The sequence below is a fragment of the Pseudorasbora parva genome, chromosome 1 (genome assembly GCF_024679245.1).
Source record: "Pseudorasbora parva isolate DD20220531a chromosome 1, ASM2467924v1, whole genome shotgun sequence".
Lineage (NCBI taxonomy): Eukaryota > Metazoa > Chordata > Actinopteri > Cypriniformes > Gobionidae > Pseudorasbora > Pseudorasbora parva.
Genome location: NC_090172.1, coordinates 14,518,020 through 14,538,744, shown reverse-complemented (window position 1 = coordinate 14,538,744; position 20,725 = coordinate 14,518,020). Strand labels below are relative to the sequence as shown.

The following is a 20,725-nucleotide window of genomic DNA, read 5'->3' as shown; positions in this document are numbered from 1 at the left end:
GGTAATATATATTTAAAGTGGGCGTGGTTAATGCAGAGAAATGAAGATGATCGGAACCTGCTTTTCTCGTGAAGTATGGAATGTACTGGCCAGAACGAACTTTGTTCTTGCCACCTCGAGAAAAGGAGTATGACTTGCAGAGTATGTCCCAAGCCCAAACTATGACTGTCTTCTCCTACATAACCACATTCTCACAAATTTGTACCCAGAAGTTAACTAAATCTGGAAGAAAACTCTCGTTTTGGGGTCATCCTCATTTGTAAAAATGTTAAAAACATAGTTTTTAGTTTTTTTTAAACACACATAATCTGTATAACTATGCATATATTTCAGTTAGTTTGTTATAATAGCTGCATTTAAAAAACAACAGAAGTCAATGGAATGGCCCATTTATACAGCTGGGCAAAGGTGTGTGCAAGTTACCTGTGTGAGGTAAGAATAACAGATCTCCCCTCCTTGATGACACTGAGGATACAGTCCCACAGAAAACGGCGGGCCTTGGGGTCCATACCTGTGGTGGGCTCATCCTGAACACACACACACACACAAGACAATGTATTATGTGAAACAGTATCCATTATGCAGTGAGAAACATTTCAAACATCAGTTTACTACTGTACAGTGCAAAACAAAACAAAATGACGTAATTGTGTTCTCACAGCCCTGGTTTGAGAGTTCTCGCAGCTTGTTCTTGACACATCGTCTGAGCAGAACTTTTTTCTTCTGAGTGTCCGAGAACTATTGTGTGATCATACATTTAAGGTGGGCATGGCTAATGTGGAGAAACTCAGATGTTCGGCACCTACTGGCCGAACGGACTTTGTTCTTGTTCTTGCCACCTCGAGAAAACGAACAAATGTGTTTGTTCTTGCAGAGTATGTTCCACGCATAAGAGGAGCGACGACAGTGAAGGACGAGAGAGGACCAGGCCTAGATTTTATGTTGCCTTTTGTTTGTTTTATTATGTGTGTGCGCGGCAGCTGTCCGTTATTGAACGATCACCGGTTCCCGCCTCCTTCTTCCCATGACAAAGAACTTTGTATCTGCAAGTTAATGCACATTTTTTTATTAACAAAATGTACTTACTATACAATCAGGCTTAGGGTTTGGTTTAGGGTTAGTTGCAAGTAATTATGCATTATTGACAGTTATTACCTTAAGTACATGTAACGTGTAACAAGGACACAGTAAAATAAAGTTACCAAAATGTGCATACTGTACACTGTACGTGCTATATATTGCACTAATAATAAGATAAGCGTGTTAGTATGCAATTTCAAGCAAAATGGACATTGGCTATAGAAATGGATAGCATGTGACGGTTGACCCTGAATTAGAGAATCATTACATGACGACATCCCTCTGTCCTCTGCAGTTATTCAGAGCGGGACGGACACGCTGCGAGCACCTGCCTCGTAATTCCGCCTTTAATTAGCATCCGCAGAGAGTGAATCAGGAGTTATTCTGCAGGTTATGAACGCGGATTATTTCATATGAGCCTCCGTCAGGCAGAATGAGATTTTAATGCCAGCAAACAGAGGTGTGTGTGTGCAGAATGTAAAATCTCGCTTGGAAATACATTAGAAATGTCCCATGAGTGACCTGGAGTCCTGTGTTCTTTTCTTCTTTAATCTTTTCTATCGTTATTCCGCTCTTCATTTTATCCTTAATCCTCAAGGACGTTCTCTCCAGTCAGTGTGTATGTGTGTGTCTGTGTGTGTGTGTTTATTTTGTGGATAAAACTGTCCCTAGAAGTGAGCTACATCTGAAAGAAAAATGTCCTTTCAGATACAAGGTAAAATGATTAATAATGCCATTCATACAGCTCAAATCATAGTTTCATTAGTTTTCACAAGTTTTTGGTCACGATTTTTCAAAGGTTCCAGAGGTTGTTAACATTAGGTAATGCATTAATAAATATGAACTTACAAAGAAAAATACTTAGCATTAATTAATCTACTTCACATTTAACAATAAAAAGGACCTGTGCTCACATTAACTAACAATGAACAGTTGTATTTGATGTTAGCAAATAATAATAAACACTGTGACCAATGAATTGATAATTGTTAATTGTTAAATTAATACATTAACTAACAATAACCAATGGGACCTTATTGTAAAGTGTTACCTGTTTCAGAGTCCTGCAACGGGTCCCGCGGGTACCCGCATAAAAGTGGCTAAAACGGGTGAATTGTGACATTTATAAAATTCACGGGCGGGGATGTGGGCGGCTAATTAACTCTGTGAGGGCGGGTAGTAGCGCGGATGAAAAATAGGCCTATATGTGCAATATTTCTGTGGCGAGGTGAACGAGAGAGAGAGAGAGAGAGAGAGAGAGAGAGAGAGAGAGAGAGAGAGAGAGAGAGAGAGAGAGAGAGAGAGAGAGAGAGAGAGAGAGAGAGAGAGAGAGAGAGAGAGAGAGAGACCGGGGCCTGATTGTGAATGAGCGTCACCTGCGAGCCACACCGGTCTCGAGTCCTCTGAGGGAGCTCGGAGGCATATCATGGGACGAAACATCACCACACCTGGATTTGACGTTGAGTTGTGTTTACGTTTTATGTGTGTGCACGTGGCAGATGTCCGTGAGGGGCTACCCACGTTACTTTCGTTTTTTTTTGGTTAAAGTCTTTTAAATGTTTGCCGGTTCCCGCCTCCTTCTTCCCCCCTCGAACATATTGAAGGCTATTACAATTTCTGTGTCCAAATTACCATTACACATACATGCAACAATGATATGCCATTTGACCCATCAGGTCACCACCACTGCGACATTGAAACTTTTGTTGATGCCTCTCGTAACCCAGAAGGAGCGAGCGTTGTAGGAGTAGCAATGGATAAAGTAAAAGTAAAGTTGGTGAGTGGAGTAGCCTATATGAAATTGTTGACAACGAGTCTTTAAAGGCACTTTAAAGGCCTGTTTCATTAGCCCATTCATGACGCTGTTGTGTTGTTGAGAGAGGTGCAGGATACAAAAATAAAGCATTTTAATTTGAATGATTTTAGCGTGTGTGACTTATCGCGGGCACGGGTCGGGTAACGGGCCAAATATTAACGGGTCTGGGCGGGTGCGGATTTAATTTTGAAATTTCCACGGGTCACGAGTCAGATCTGGTGCTAAACCTTTTGGGTGCGTGCGGGGGCGGGTCTCCAAAAATGGACTCTGACCTGTTTTACAATATGGTTGCATTTAACATTAGTAAACTGCAACAGTTATTAACAGAACTAAAAATTAAAAAAAATATTTCTAAATTTTTGATTTAATGTTAATTTAAACATTTACCTAGGCATTATTGCGATCAAAACTTGTATCTGTTAATATTATTTAATGGACCTGAGCTAGCATGAACAGTCGTATTTGTATTATTGAGGTTAACAAATATTAACAAAAAGTGTAACAAATATATTACTCATTGTTAATGTTAGTTACAGTAATACATTAACTAATGTGAACTAATGGGACCTTATTTTAAAGTGTTAACAAGTGTTTTTAATGTGTAGGTTTACGGGTGAGAATGCTTTCAAATTCACAAATAAATAAGTGTTATGAAAACAAAATGAGATTTGAAGATATACAACGATTTACTTTCTTTATAAAAAATAAAATAAAATAAAGATATATATATATATATATAAATAAATGTATGTTAATTTATAGTAATAATAATGTATAGATCTTATGTAGCTCCGCCCCTTTTCAGTGCTGCACTTATTTTTTTGTTCTGTCTTCCGGTTTGTAATTCCACAGCACAAAGGTAAGATCTTACAGATTTATAAATTAACTGCTCATTTTAAAATATTCCTGGTCTACTGGCATTTATTATGACATTGCAATGTTAATGACAACATTTAGAAACTCTACAAAAAGTAAATCCACTTCACTTGCTAATTACTCTTCGACAGCAATGCCATAGAAATATACAGAGCTAGTAACAGAAGTTCAAACACAATATTCTAAAGATGGTTGCATGCTTGTTTCTCATATGGTCTATTGATTCTGAAATGTTCTCGCACAGAAATTCATAAACGGAACGGGGTCCACCCATTTTCTCCTTCTCCAGCCAATCAGAACAGAGCATTGCATTAATACCCACATAACTCTGACTATAGTATATAAACCAACAGGAGCGTTTGGAACTTCAAATCAAACTGAATGTCAAGGTTTGTTTTGTTTATAGTCTGCTGTTAGACATGTTTGCACTTAGCACTTACACCAGCCAGAAACTGTAAAGTCTCTGGAGTTATAAAATCATTTCTGTGGGTGTGAATAAACATTAATCAGCTTGAACGAACAATCTAGACAGCCTGCAATGGGTATGTACATAAATGGGCATCAAATATTCATATCTAATGGCTGAAGCATTTTTCATTGTACTATATAGCATTAACAACAGGTTGAAAGATCTTTGTTTGTTTTTTAGATTGTATTATTATTATTATTTGTTAACAAGATGTCAGTGAAATTACATTTATCAGGATGTCGAAAAAAGTCTTTATGTTAAATACAATGCAAACTGTGTTTTATTGTGTATATTTTTATCTCTACGGTGCATCACATCACTAGACTATATTGTTTTTTTTATCATTGTTTTGCTATACGTCTTATTCCTCTCTAATAATATTCAAGTTAATATTCAAGTTCCCCTAAAGGGGAAACTTGAAGTTGAAAGACATTTATGTTCTTTGTTGAAGACAGAATATACGATTACTTTAGAGTGTGAGAAATAAAAAGACTGACACTGGGTATTAAACAGACCACTCGTGTAATAATCTGTGCCATTTATTATGCTTTTATGCATAAATTCATAGCATAAGATGTACTGAACTAACATCCTGTACGAAATACAGCTATCCTCAAAGCACAATAAGCTGCACATTATCCAAAGCCCAGACTGATCTAATTTCAGATGTTAGATGTTTAGATGTTCAGGTTTTCATAATATGCATGCTAATTATTTATGCACTATACAATTAAAAGGTTAGTTCACCCAAAGATGAAAATTCTGTCATTAATTACTCACCCTCATGTCTCTCCAAACCCGTAAGACCTTCGTTCATCTTCAGAACACAAATTAAAATATTTTCGATGAAATCAGAGGGCTCTCTGACCCCTCCATAGACAGAAATTTAATTACCACTTTCAAGGCCCAGAAAGGTAGAAAGGACACTGCTAAAATTTTCCATGTGACTCCAGTGATTCAACCTTAATTTTAAGAAGTGACAAGAATACTTGTGCGCAAAATATGACTTTTTTCAACAATTTAATTCTAGCCTGTCAGTCTCCTATGCAGTTTACGCAATCGTGCAGTTCCACATCATCATCACACGCATGTGTTGTGGTGCTCAGCTGTCGCAGAACTCAAAAGCACTGCACTTTTTACAACGTAAGCTGCGTAGGAGACTGACACAGGCTAGAACGAAATTGTAGAATAAAGTTTGTTTTTGGGTCACTTCATAAAATTAAGGTTGAACCACTGGAGTCAGACTTTTTAACAATGTCTGTCCTACGTTTCAGTAGCCTGGATGCCTGCCGAACTTAGCCCTGCCCACAACATTTGAGCTCGGGCAGTTCGGTCTGGACTTGATCTATAGAGGACAAATTATGCCCGAAAAGAAACTGTTCAGACCAATCAAATTGTCAGGGTGGGCTTTAGACGATGACAGATAGATAATAAACAGTAACCTAATCTTCCATGTCATCAAAGGTGCGTGAATATAATTTGTTCAAATCCCAAACAGAGCTTTTTTGTATATACATTAACCGTCACTATTTCTCTCTGAAATGATGACCATGTTGGTAAGTACTCTGTGTATCCTTGGCATTTGGGGGGTAAAATGTGTGCTATTTTGGCAAGGTTGCCTGCTAAAATTTGCATTTCTGGGTAATAAATCACATAACTGAGGTCGCTTCAAGCCGCGTACATGGAAAACAATCCGCAACACAGTGCAGTTTAGTTCTGTTGACATTTGACAACTAACGTTATGCATCGCTCAATTTGGTTTATCAAATTGAGGTCTTTCCTGGTTCGGTTGAAACACGCCCCATAATGACAGCCCAATGGAGTCATATCAGACTCATATTCTGACTAGAATCGAGTATGACGACGTCAGGGAAACCTTTCTGGGCCTTGAGTGTTAATTCAATTATTGTCTATGGAGGGGTCAGAGAGCTCTTGGATTTCACCAAAAATATCTTCATTTGTGTTCTGAAGAAGAACAAAGGTCTTACGGGTTTGGAAACAACATGAGTAATTAATGACAGAATTTGCTTTTTTGGGTGAACTAACCCTTTACCTTCATATATGAAGTAAATATTATCTATAAAATATATTGATACATTAATCTGGCTTCAATACTATTAGTATTATTGAAGTAATTTTTGTTCCCAGTATATGGGTCTTTATTAATGAGAATAATGTAGCTGCCAATTTAGTTAACCAGCCTCACTCAAAAGTTTGGTCAACAAGAATTAAAATAAATTAATACTTTTATTCAGCAAAAATCGTGTTAAACTGGAGTAATATACCTTATTCAGAGCAGCGTATGAAAGTGAGGCTGTGAGGAATAGACTTAACGTGTTTTCATTGGTATCTGCTGTATAAAGCTCCTAGATCACCTATAATTCCCCACAGCTCATACTGTCTGGAGTTTTTTGTCTACTGAAATTTCTTGGACAGACATTTTTCAATGTTTCGTCAGCAGAACAATCCAAAAACACATTAAATAACAAGTACAACCCAGTGAAAGATGGCACTGCTGTGAATAAGGTCTATGATGGTGAAAATTCAGATTTGCATCATAAGAATTAATTACGTTTTACAATATATTCCAATAGAAAACAGTTATTTTATATTGTAATAATATTTCCCTGTTTTTACTAGCCCAGAAATCTAGACGCACACTAGCGGCAGCTAATCTAATCTGCCGCGAGTGTCGTCTAGCAACTCTCAATACACTTCTGAGCTGTAATTGCCAAACTCTGTTCAGGCCAATCACATCGTGTGTAGAGTCGGTGGGCGGGGCTTAACAGTGACTGCAGAGTTGCGCTTGCATGCTACTAGTAAACACAGAGGCTGGCGAATGGGGGTCTTTCGAATCAGCTTTGACCGCGACTCTGGAAGATTTGGAGTTAAGCTTTTCTCTGAGAAAAGAACAAAGAACGGCACTGAAGTCATTCTTAAGAAGGGAAGATGTGTTCGGAGTTTTGCTGACCGGATACAGCGAAAGTTTAATCTATCAACGAGCTCCCCTTCACGTTGCTCTGTTTGGTTGTAGTGCTATCCTTTCGCGTGCAGAGGGAGTTTGAAAGAGAACCGTGTATCCCGCCCCTGGGACTGAGCCCTGTCAATGGTGAGTTTCCAGACTAAACATCTTGATGTGGGTCTGGCTTGTCAGGCTATGTTTTTACTGTAATTTAAATCAAATAAATGTAGCCTTGGTGATCAGAAGCATTTCAAAAACATGAAGAATCTTACAGACCCCAAACTTTTGAACGCTAGTGTATCTTGTTATACTCCCATGTTATTCTGCAAGTTTCTGAGTCAGGTTGTCTTTTGACTGCGAGTCAGAATCTGATTCAGAATCTCTAACCTGTTTTATTGATTTGTGTTGGAGATTTTACGCCTTTGAACCATTCTGTCTGGATACTTCTGTTTGATTTCTGTCTCTGCAGCTCAGACTGTTTGTCAGACAGTGCTTGTCAGAGTTTATCAGATAGAGTTTTCTTATTGGGATTTTCAGTTTTAAACAAATCTTCACTGTCTTCTGACATTTTTCTAGTCATACCAAGCTCCAAAATATATCTTTGGTAGAAATTGTGAAGAAAAAAAAAAAAAAAAATCTTTATCTTTATCTTAAATTTATAATTGATAAAAATCTATATAAACCTCTTTTCCATCCTATTCCTTTGAATGTTTTGGTAATAATATGGGGGCTTGAAGTCAATGATGAGAAGCAGAATATTAAAGCCATATCACCCTGTGGCCCAAGACTGGTTTCCCTACTGAAGCTAAGCAGGGTGAGCCTGGTCAGTACCTGGATGGGAGACATTCTGGGAAAACTAGGTTGGGGGTGTTTGCTCTGTGGTCTGTGTGGGTCCTAATGCCCCACTATAGTGACAGAGAAACTATACTGTAACAAGCACCTTCCTTCAGATGAGATATTAAACCGAGGTCCTGACTCTCTGTGGTCATTAAAAACCCAATGACATTTTTCGTAAAGAGTAGGGATATAACCCCGGTGTCCTGGCCATATTCCTTCCATTGGCCTTTATCAACCACGGCCTCTTAATAATCTCTCTCCACTAAATTGGCTTTATCACTCACTCCCTCATCTCCACCTTATAGCTGGTGGATGGTGAGCGCACTGGGCTGTTGTGGCTGCCATCACATAATCCAAGTGATTTGATTGTAAAGAGCTTTGGGTGTACAGTAGTACATTAGAAAAGCGCTATATACAGATAAATGCCTCTTTCATTTAATAAAGTATTGTGTTTCCAATGGCACTACCATATTCACTTCTTTAGACAGATGTACAATTTATAAAAAGAAAAAAGATTAAACACAAGAACACATCCCAGGCATTGAGCTTCTATTGTAGCTTCTGCTGGATGTGTGTAGTTAAGCGCAGACAGAACTAAAGACACATTTATCGACTTGCTCAAATGAATCAGTGCTGATTGTCAGAACGGTGGCGGGATGGTGAAGTGATCTGGAGTGCCAGATGTGTGTGTGTGTGTGTGTGTGCGTGTGTGTGTGTGTGTGTGTGTGTGTGTGCGCGCGCGATGGGCATGTCTTACCAGGAAGATCAGAGGAGGGCAGCCAATCAGAGCCATGGCAGTGGAGAGTTTGCGTTTGTTGCCACCGCTGTATGTTCCTGCAGATTTCTCTGAGTATTTCACAAGGCCAAGCTTCTGAATCCCCCACTCAGCCACCTCGAAAAAAGCAAGAGAGAGAATATCACTGCATATACATTCATATAAAGATCCACCCATTGATTGCTAACACTAAGATTAAACTATTGATTTAAAAACTAAAAAAAAAATACTGATTCAAAGTTAACTCGAAACGAAAGAACCTATTATTGAAACCAAATAAAACTTTAATAAAATTGAAGGGCAATATATACCCCCTTTCACCTTCAGAACTGCCTTAATTCTATGTGGCATTGATTCAACAAGATGCTGAAAGCATTCTTTAGAAATGTTGGCCCATATTGATAGGATAGCATCTTGCAGTTGATGGAGATTTGTGGGATGCACATCCACGGCACGGTGGGATGGCTCCTGTTTTACCAGATCCCAAAGATGCTCTATTGGGCTGAGATCTGGTGACTGTGGGGGCCATTTTAGTACAGTGAACTCATTGTCATGTTCAAGAAACAAATTTGAAATTATTCGAGTTTTGTGACATGGTGCATTATCCTGCTGGAAGTAGCCATCAGAGGATGAGTACATGGTGGTCATAAAGGGATGGACAAGGTCAGAAAGCAATGCTCAGGTAGGCTGTGGCATTTAAATGATGCCCATTTTGCACAAAGGGGCCTAAAGTGTGCTAAGAAAACATCCCCCACACCATTACACCACCACCAGCAGCCTGCACAGTGGTAACAAGGCATGATGGATCCATGTTCTCATTCTGTTTAGTCCAAATTCTGACTCTACCATCTGAATATCTCAACAAAAAAATCAAGATTCATCAGACCAGGTAACATTTTTCAATTCTTTCTTCAACTGTCCAATTTTGGTGAGCTTGTGAAAATTGTAGCCTCTTTTTCCTATTTGTAGTGGAGATGAATGGTACCCAGTGGGGTCTTCTGCTGTTGTAGCCCATCCGCCTCAAGGGTGTGTGTGTTGTGGCTTCACAAATGCTTTGCTACATACCCCGGATGTAACGAGTGGTTATTTCAGTCAAAGTTGCTCTTCTATCAGCTTGAACCTTTTGCCACATTTCAAGCTTCAAACATAATGATATGAAACTGTATTTTTTTGTTATATATATATGCGAGGCGCAAATACACATCAAGCTCACTCTCGCTCATGTCCGAGGTAAATCATTAACACCATCACCGCTTACATTACATGTGTTTTATTGAACTAAATGGATTACAATTGTCTAAAGCAAATGCACAGGCTACTTTTCTAAACAAGAGCACTTCCAAGTTCGTGTTTCTCACACTGTTAGCGTGAATCTCGGCACATTAGGCGCACGCGCGCACACACACACACACACACACACACACACACACACACACACACACACACACACACACACGATACCGACAGTTCAATAGGGAACGCGCATCTCTTAAAGGGGCCACACTATATTCCTACTCGTGGAATATGGACCTCCTCCAGGTATGGTGTGGGACTGGTGCGCTCCCAGGTCTGCATGACAGCTTTCACGTCACCAATTTTCCATCTAAACTGCCAGTGTAAAAACTCCCTTTATTTATATTGTTAAAATTAGATAAATCAATGCTTATTCTGATTTTAGTTATTTGATAAACATATATGACCAGGGCTGGACTGGTAATCTGGCATACCGGGCATTTGCCCGGTGGGCCGACGCACTTTGGGGCTGATAGTGTTTAAAAAAAAAAAAAAAAATATATATATATATATATATATATATATATATATATATATATATATATATTTTTTTTTTGTACCACTGACAACATGCAGCGACAGCGGCCCATTGGTTTTGTCTTCTGAATTGACAAGCCGAAGCGAGAGAGACCTCCCCTCCATATTAGGCGCTTTTTTCTATTTATTTATTTATTATTTGAGTGCATGGAACTGCAAAGACGAATATCCGCACAGCGCAGCCGCTGACGAACGTACATCGACTCTACCTCTCTCTACTATAGAGTTTAAATGCTGCTCTATACGGCACTTTAACTCCGAATTTTGTTTTATACAATCGTATGATATGGAAACATTACAGGTTCTGTGGTGAAAAACAGCAAAGAAATATGGTGTTTTGGAAGAAACATTTATTAAAAATTTTGCGATATTACTTAAATTAATATTGCAGAATATAAATCACTTTTATAGAGGCTGTTTTCGTATTTTCTACAGGTGTTAACATTTTTTTACTTACAAATATAATAGTTTAGTATACGTTTTATATATTTTAGAAACCATATAGCCATATAATGAGGAGCAAGGTTTTTACAGTCTATTTTTTTTACCCTGTGACTACCATGATCTTACATTTAAATGAAACTGGCCTACAGTTAAACTACAGTCTAAACAGTTTTAAAGTCTGGATCCCATGAATTAAGGACAAAGCTTTTTTTTCCTCTTTAAAAGTTTTATTAACATTTTTTAATAGATTTAATGAAATGTAATAGCCTCATGAAAGATAGATATCAGTGTCTTACTTAAATGATGTGTTAACTCTTGAAAAACATGATTGTTCAACCCAAAAATGTGATCATTTACTCACCCTAATGTCATTCCAAACCTAAATGAATTTATTTCTGTGTAGCATAAAATAAAATCATTTGAGTCTGTTTTTTTTTGTTCATACAATATTCAAAAGGTAGCCTAACCAAAATGGCTTGGTTGCCAACATTCTTCAAAACATCTTTTGTGTTTCACAGAAGTCATGCAGGTTTGAAATGACACGAGAGTGAGTAAATGATAACAGCATTTAAAAGCAGTAAATTTACTTTTCTGCATCCTAGCTCAAAATCATCAGTGCTTTACTGCCAAGGGCTGTGTGACAAAAAAAAACAATATTAAGTTTATCTGCATTTGCAGCAAATTTGATAATATCTATCATTATTTGTCCTTGTCCTAGTTTTATTTATATACTCCAATTTAAGGCCCCAACCCCCCGCAAAAACTTTCACAGGGAACTCATGGGCCGGATGTGCTGGGTATGTCAGAATTTTAGCCCCAGTCCAGCCTTGTATATGACCTTTGATACATGTCTAGTTTCCATGCTGTGTTATTGATTATTATTGAATAAGTATGGTTTCACTAATAATAAACGTACAATTGCATAAAGCATGCATATTTGTCCATATACCCATGTTGATTAGAGTATTCAAAATTAATTAAAGATACATTTACAACATATAAAAATATGCGATTAAAATGTGATTAATCGTGAGTTAACTCATGGCAATCATGCGATGCAAATATTTTAATCGATTGAGAGCCTTAATATATTAGGACTGTCAATCTAATGATTCAGAATTTTTTTTTTCTGAATCATTAGATTTTGTAAACTATCCGATACACAGAATACTCAAATATCATTTGAGTATCATTCGAGCTTCGGTTCATTTATGACACATGCACGCAATGCATGATCACACCAGCGCTATGGCTATTGTCTGCTATATTTACTTCTTATTTATTAACTAAGAAGCAAATATATTCAAAAAATTGTTTAAAATGAAGATACCATTTATACAAAACAAAATTCACTGTAAAGAATGGCTTTCTACAAAACAAAACTTAATGAAGGGGTCAAAATTTGTGAAAAATTCCATGTCTTCAGACATATTGCGCATCTGATGTGATATTACACGTGCTGTTCACTTTTCACAATCAACATATATTAGATTAAAAAATAACATTAGGCTATACAGTTTAAACATCAATTTGAAACAAAATATGGTTTAATGGCTAAACGTATTTCATCTGAGCAGAACTTTCCGAACAAAAGCTTTACTGATTTGACACTAGCTATTTTACAGTAAACACGTCATAATCCGTCTAAAACAAAGAAATATTGTCTAAACAGTCTTACGTCTCTGACATTTTATGTTGCAACAGGATTCATTTTTAAATGGTCTTTTGTGGTTTTATATTCATAAAAACTAATAGAATAAATTTAACTCACTGGCATTTCCTCTTAGAAATAAACAGCTTTTTCTGAGGTAAATTATTCCAGGATTATTCCTCAAGGCATCCCAAAACGATGTAAAGCACATGGTACTGTTGATGTGTGTGTTGAATGTGCTCGCATGGATCGCGTCAGTATTTAATCTCAAAATAATGTGTTTATCGTAGGTGTGGCTGCATTCGCGGATAATGAAGAGGCTCGCGAACAACTGCCATCTTTCTCTTTTCAAACAGATTACATAAACACAGAGAAAAAAAAAATCTGTTTGATTTACATAATTTAAAACCTGACATTTTAACGTTTCTTTAGACATATGTCACTACAAGCACAAATATTTATTTTACAAGTTCTCTAATTTACATCTTCATGCTTTTGAGTTTAGCTACTCTTTTACCTTAATAAAATACTGCCTGTCTAGAATGTGCAGAAACAAACAGAATGTTATAAATGCTGAAATAAATGCTGAATGCAAATACATGTGTAATAGCACACTCCTGAAAGGCACTTTACCTAAACAAAAACCAAGGACCAGAACTAACTGTTGTACTAGAAATATGTACAATTATTGTGTAATTGTATATTATATTATAATTAAGAAATATGATTAATATAATTAAATATCATATATTGAAAATCAAAAACACAGTAACCTTGGTGTTTGTGTGTTAGTGAGGATTTTGCACAAGCTAACCAGTTCAAAGACAAAGACTTGTGAGACCACAGACGCACACACTTTGATGGTTTCATTGCTGAAAGACGACATAATGAACAAGTGACACCTACACACACACACACACACACACACACACACACACACACACGTACAGATTCCATAGACAGAGAGTGAATTTTAGATCCAAAGATTAAGGGTCTACAAAACAAAGACCGCAGGCTGTGTTACCATGGAAACTTCCTTTTCCGGAACCCCTCGGAGTCGAGCGTAGAACTCCAGATGTTCTCTTCCCGTCAGAAGGTCATCTATCGCATCAAACTGCGGACAGTAACCCATATTCTGCTGCACCAACTGCATTTCATTGCGGATGCTGAAAGTTAAACAAGAAATCACTCTTAATGCCTTAGCAACTGCATAACACCACTTTTTAACTGGAACAAGCAGAGTTAATTTAGTATCACTGATATACTTTTACAGTTTTTTATATTTAGAATAAATTTTTTGTTTTTGCATTTTCCATTTAATTTGAGTGATTTTGTCACTTCTATTCATTTTTTCTAATGTCTATATAGACATTAAATATTATTCTATTCATTCTATATTCTAAAAAATATTCTATTCATTTTTTCTAATGTCTATATCTATATAATTTATACATTTTTAAAATAAATTGTGCAGGCAGATTTGAATCTGCCTGTTATATCCTGTTTTTTTATAATAAACAAAGGGGTACGTTTAGGGATGGGGTTGGGTCACGTGTTCAAACATGTCTGAATAGCGTAAATTAAAAAAAAGTGGACCCACTTTATATTAGGTGGCCTTAACTACTATGTACTAACATTGTAATTATTATTTGATACAATGCACTTATTGTGTACATACATGTTTTTTCATTGTACTTACATTTAAAAAATTACCTGCATGTAATTACATCTGTAATACATTTCTGTAGTTTCATTTGTAATTACACAGTTGGCACTACCCTTACACCTAACCCTATCCTTAAACTGACCCACACCACACCTGTCCCTAACTCTACCCGTAAGTGCTTTGCAATATAATATGAACACTATAAGTACATTGTACTTACTTTTTGATGTAAGTACATAGTAGTTAAGGCCACCTAATATAAAATGGGGCCAAAAAGGTAAATAAATGTACATAAAATGATCCTGGCTGCTTAAATTGAGAATCACACTCTATGTCATAATGGCAAAATCATAACCCAATATATAATTTCATCATGACGATAACAATGTCCGGCACGTCTGTAAATAATGTTAAAGGTTTCTCATTGAAATCAATTTGAGTACACTGTGTCATGTAGTCCCTACCATGTGTTATGTGCCAAATACATTCTTCAGAATTCGAATATGTTTTGGAAAGTTTTTTTTTTTTTTGAGTATGGCCCTGTATGTCATAATAATGGACATAATTCCTTGTATGGGCACTTCTCCCGTATGAGCACATGCGCAGTGAGAACAAGAGCGAGCTCATCAACAAACTTTGTTCGGGTTACGGAAGCCGTCTGCAGCACTGTCATTTTGTTTTTAGACCATGAAATCAACAATGTCACTAAATAACTGTTTCTGGTTTTTGAGGGAAAGGTAAACTTGTTTAGCTTCCCAAATAACCCAGTGGTAAGGAAACAGTGGATGCAGTTTTTTTTTTTTTTGTGTAGTTTTGTTGGCAAAATGTTTATATGTAAATGCATATAATGTACACAACATGAATGTATAGTGAATTGAAAGTTATCCATGGATATTGCCATGATGCATTGTGTGTGAGAGTGTGTGTGTGTGTGTGTGCTTGTGACTTATTAGCTCCACCCACTGCACACCTCCACAAGCTCAGCTGTTTTTGTAAAGAATTGGTACAGCGTATCTGTCTTTTAGAAATATAATAAAACTAAAGACTCTTCCGAGATACGAAGACTACACTACTACTTTATAGGTACCCAAGATTAACATGATATTGTCAGAAACTGTGTGTTATGTACCCTTTAAGCACCTTCTTTCACTGAAAAAAAAAACAAGCAAAAAAAACCTTTATTTTTTGCTTGTTTCCTTTTTTTTCTTCTTTTTTTTTAAGCTTTGCTATTTTTTCCAGAAAGATGAAGATCAGCAGAAGATGCATTTGCGTTGGGTTGGACAAAGTTAGTAGCTAACTTTAGTGTTGTTGTTTTTTACCCAATTTAGTAAGATTTAGTAAGTACAGCTTTGTAAATAATTTCATAATTACTTCTATTGCTTTTATACAGTGTACCTGTATCCGTTTACGAAGGCATCTCCAGCTGTCGGGCTGATGTCTCCAGTCAGCATTTTAAAAGTTGTAGTTTTACCTGCACCATTTATCCCCAACAAACCAAAACACTGCAAACCACGAAAAAGACACAGACAATGATTTAGACAATGAAAAACACAATTTTCATTCTAATGTTGACATATTTCCAATGACACAACAGTTAGTAGCTTTCAAAGAGCATCACAGTAAATTAACATTTTTTTTCTCTTGCTAATGATAGATGGTGGCAGGGAAAAAGCATTTTGAGTAAAAAAAAAAAAAGTTAGAAAATGTCATTAATATAATTCTTTATAGCTGCCAAAAATTAAATGCATATCTGAAAAAAGTAATTCCATGAGGTCTTTAAAGGCAGAAGTTATTTAAAGACCTTTGACATTATACTCTTATTAAAAAATATTGAAATTCGTTTAGACAATTTCTTCTTATTAATGCTTAAAATAAGTTTCCATTTTATATGAGTGTGTCATTTACCTCTCCAGCAGAAACGCCCACGCAGACTTTATCCACGGCTGGAGCGATCTTCGTACGGTACATCTGGGGGGGCAATGGTGTCATGCCTGTTAACAGCTTTATTTACTTTTTTGGTAACACTTTATTTCGATGTTCCACTTTAGACATTCTACTAACAAGAAGTAACTTTGCAACTACGTGTCAAATAAACTCTCATTAAAGTATTAGCAGACTGTATTCTTAAATATGCACTATGTATCTTGTTTGTGTTCAAAATGTACAAAATGTATACAACGATCACTACAATGAAGTACATCCTGAATCCATTTATTCTTGTCTTATCCTGAATCACTACAGTACACATATAATAAGTGTTTGAATTTGGACTATTTTAGATTGGGTCTGGTTGCGACCAGTAGATGTCTAAAGTGGACCATTGAAATAAAGTGTAACCATTTGTTGCTTGTTTTGTAAATATATTACTGTTTTCTGTGCAGAAAACATTAAAAGTGGTATTTTAAGAACATCTTAACCCTGTAAAGTCTGACATATTAAATTATTATTATTAGTAGATTATCAAATATTTTGCTGGCCTCCTTTTTGCTGCTAAAGCCCCCCTGATCCGTCGAGACATGGACTTCCCTGAAGGTGTGTTGTGGTGTGTTAGCAGCAGATCCTTTAAGTCCTGTAAGTTGCGAGGTGAGGCCTCAATGCATTGGACGTGTTTGTTAAGCACATATCACAGATGCTCGATTGTATTGAGATCTGGGGAATTTGGAGGCCAAGTCAACACATCAAACTCGTTGTTGTGCTCCTTAAAGCATTCCTGATTTTTTTTTTTGCTTTTTCAAAAGCAAAATTTGAATATCCATTTCCATGAAAGGGTGTACATTGTCTGCAACAATGATTAGGTAGATGGTATGTGCCAAAGTAACATCCACATGGATGGCAGGACCCAAGGTTTTCCAGCAAAACATTGCCCAAAGCGTCACACTTCCTCAGCCGGCTTGCCTTCTTCCCATAGTGCATCCTGGTGCCATGTGTTCCCCAGGTAAGTGGCACACAAGCACCTAGCAGTCCACGTAATGTAAAAGAAAACATCATTCATTAGACCAGGACACCTTCAATTGTTCTGTGGTTCAGTTCTGATTCAGACATGCCCATTCTTGGCGGTGGACAGGGATCAGCATGGATACCCTGACTGGTCTGCAGTTATGCAGTCCCATACGCAACAAACTGTGATGCACTGTGTTTTCTGACACCTTTGTCTCAGAACCAGCCATAATTTCTTGAGCAATTCGAGCTACAAGTAGCTTGTCTGTTTGATCAGACCACACGGGCCAGCCTTCGCTCCCCACGTGACCCATGACCCTGTCACAAGTTCACAAATGTTTCTTCCTTAAACCACTTTTGATAGATACTGGCCATTGCAAACTGGAAACAACCCACAAGAGCTACAGTTTTGGGAGTCTAGCCATCATTTGGCCCATGTCAAACTCGCTCAAATCCTTACACTTGCACATTTTTCCTATTTTAAACACATCAACTTTGAGGGCGAAATGTTCACTTGCTGGCTAATATATCCCACCCACTAACATGTGCCTTGATGAAGAGATAATCAGGGTTAGTCACTTCACCTGTCAGTGTCAATGTTATGACTGATTGGTTTATAATGCAATACAATGATGCTTGAGAGATGAACTAATGAGCGTTCCTCAAAAGCCTGATGGCTCATATTCGATACATTTGAACATGATTTTTCTAAAAAAAAATATGCATGGATAATCAAGTAAACCTAAACTGCAAGTTGGAGGTACACTGCAGGGCAGTGGTTTGGACACCCCTGAAATAAAAGTCATGTAACAGTAATGACCCCTTTAAAACAGTGTGATGTGAATGTTTTATATTCAAACAATAAAAGCTCTATGAATAGTATCTGTTCATCATTATAGAAAACTATTTCAACTTAAAGTGCAGCAATGCACTTTTAAAAGTAAAAAAGTCCACAAAAAAGTAAGATGTTTAAGCCTTTAAATGCAAATGAGCTGCTGCTCATGGGGCTCAGCTTCAAAAAGTCAGTTAGCAGCTCTGATAACCAAATGCAAACAGGCAATGAAACAGTTCAGCCGGAGTCGGACAATGATGGAGAGATTTAAGAAGTGATTTTAAGAAGAATGTAGAATACAACAAGATGTTCCTGAATGGTTAGTTGATGAATTTATGTAGCTGATGTGGAGTTGAATAAAGCCATTGATTAGCATATTTTGTAATAATAATCTCACTTCCTTTGTTGTGATTTACCGAGGGCAGGATTTATGTACATTTCAGGATTAATGATGTCACTAACCCGGGAGGAATTTGTGTAGTCCCTACCAGCCGTTTGTTGTAGTCCATAAAAAGCTATTTGTTTAATAGAAAATGTCTCCCTTTGCTTTGAACTTTGAACATTGTAATTTTGCAGATATTGTTTATGCTCAAACAGCAACATTACACACAAACTAAAGTTTAAAAAGTGAAATCATAATTAACCACCCCTTTTAACACCTGTCCGCTCTCAGCCTCAGACTCATGAAGAGCGTCTCTTGAGTAGAGACATCTGCTCTCTGCCAGTTTATCTCATTGCTGAGAGATGTCTGATTACAGAACGGGACAAATCAAACTCTCACTCTTAACCACTGGACACTTCTGTGAACATCTGTGCACTCACACACCTGGAACCACGAGCCTCTGTCCTGAATATACAAAGTCTATCTTTGTGAAAAAGAAGCATATTTTAGTATACTTTAAACAATTTTATTTTACTTATTACGGAAATAATATACTTTAAAAGAATATACATAAGTGGAAAATGTAATGTTTTCAGACACTTAATTGGATGTTGTAATTAAACAAACATTTATATTAAATGCTACTATTAGAGTGTTTGCAGATAATTAGGACTTTAGTACAGCTGTATATACAATTTAAATAATTACTTCTATGTACAGGCTTTGAATTATGGCGTAGTGTACTGTCGAATGTTTTGACAAGCATTTATGCTAAACTAAATTTTACTTTAATGTAATTTCTATTGAAACTTCAATATTGCACCAGCAGGGTTATTCTGGTCAATACTGTTTTTTTCCCACTTGGTAATTTTATAAACCAAAAAGACAAAGAAACACCTGATTTTTTTTCTTCTTACACTTTTGAAAATGATATAGAAATTTGCTGGTATTAAACTGATTAAAACTAGTGTAGCTCATTTAGCTGGTTGACCAGCTGGTATCCACAACTGTCCACAACAATGGCACTTTTATCTTCCCAGAATGACTGGAATGCAACACTGTGACGGAACAGGAAATACCTTAGTGAGGTCACATATTTGGAGCAGGTCATTCTGAGCTCCGCCCTTGTGCACACGTTCACGCTCACGAGCCACATCTTTATCCTCTTCCCCTGATGATGTAGGCAGTGACTTTATCGACCTGTGTGTAAAGATGTGTGTATTTCACCCCAGAGCAGACAACATCATCGTGTGTGTGTATATATTAGAATAATTGTTGAAAGATCACAATCCCAATTCAAATACCCATGAGATCTTATTTCTAAATAACAGTGATTTGCCTCTGACTATTAAACCTTTGACCAAATCACACACCGTTCAAATCTTTATTCGAGCTGCCGCTGAACCTGAGAGTAGATGTCATGTATAGGTATTAAAAACAAGCTTCAAAAGCTTCATGAACAGTCACAAACTACACAGTATCATTATTTAAGTGTTACAATTATTAAAATAATCACAGAAGTACTGGGATTAATGTTTATAGTATCCGATATAAACACTGATGTCTATGGTAACAAAGTAAAGAAAATCCCCTTTTGAATGTAACTTAGAGCGGACCCACTTTATATTAGGTGGCCTTAACTACTATGTACTAACATTGTAATTAATCATTTGATACAATGGACTTATTGTGTACATACATGTGTTTACATTGTACTTACATTTAAAAAATACCTGCATGTAATTACGTCTGTAATTAATTTCTGTAGTTACATTTGTAATTACACAGTTATCACTTCCCTTACACCTAACTCTATCCTTAAACTGACCCATACCACCACACCTGTCCCTAACTCTACCCGTATCCACCTCAATATCAGCAGAAGTGTTCTGCAATACAATTTGAACACAGTAAGTACATTGTACTTATTTTTTGATGTAAGTACATAGTACTTAAGGCCACCTAATATAAAGTGGGGCCAGCCTTTTTTTAAGGGATTCATACAAAAATGCTGATTCATCCAGTAATGAAACAAGGGCTACATCCGAAAACCTAGGCAGCTGATGTGTTGCCTTGCTACCTTAACAGACAATGACTTGTAAGGCAGTGTAAGCGCACAAAGGCACCTCACAAAACTGAATTCGGACAGACTTCTGAGGCAGCGTAAT

General features: G+C 36.9%; 1 protein-coding gene across 1 annotated transcript in view; it reads right to left on the bottom strand.

Annotated features, from left to right (window-relative positions):
• LOC137051932 (phospholipid-transporting ATPase ABCA1) overlaps nt 1–20,725 on the bottom strand; it is a 365,555-nt gene that overhangs the window by 19,218 nt on the left and 325,612 nt on the right. Inside the window, exons 42-47 of the mRNA XM_067428858.1 lie at nt 19,637–19,757; nt 16,312–16,374; nt 15,802–15,908; nt 13,765–13,906; nt 8,798–8,932; nt 424–527 (exon numbers count right to left, since the gene is read on the bottom strand). Coding sequence (XP_067284959.1) covers nt 424–527; nt 8,798–8,932; nt 13,765–13,906; nt 15,802–15,908; nt 16,312–16,374; nt 19,637–19,757 — 672 coding nt within the window. The remainder of the gene's footprint in view (nt 1–423; nt 528–8,797; nt 8,933–13,764; nt 13,907–15,801; nt 15,909–16,311; nt 16,375–19,636; nt 19,758–20,725) is intronic.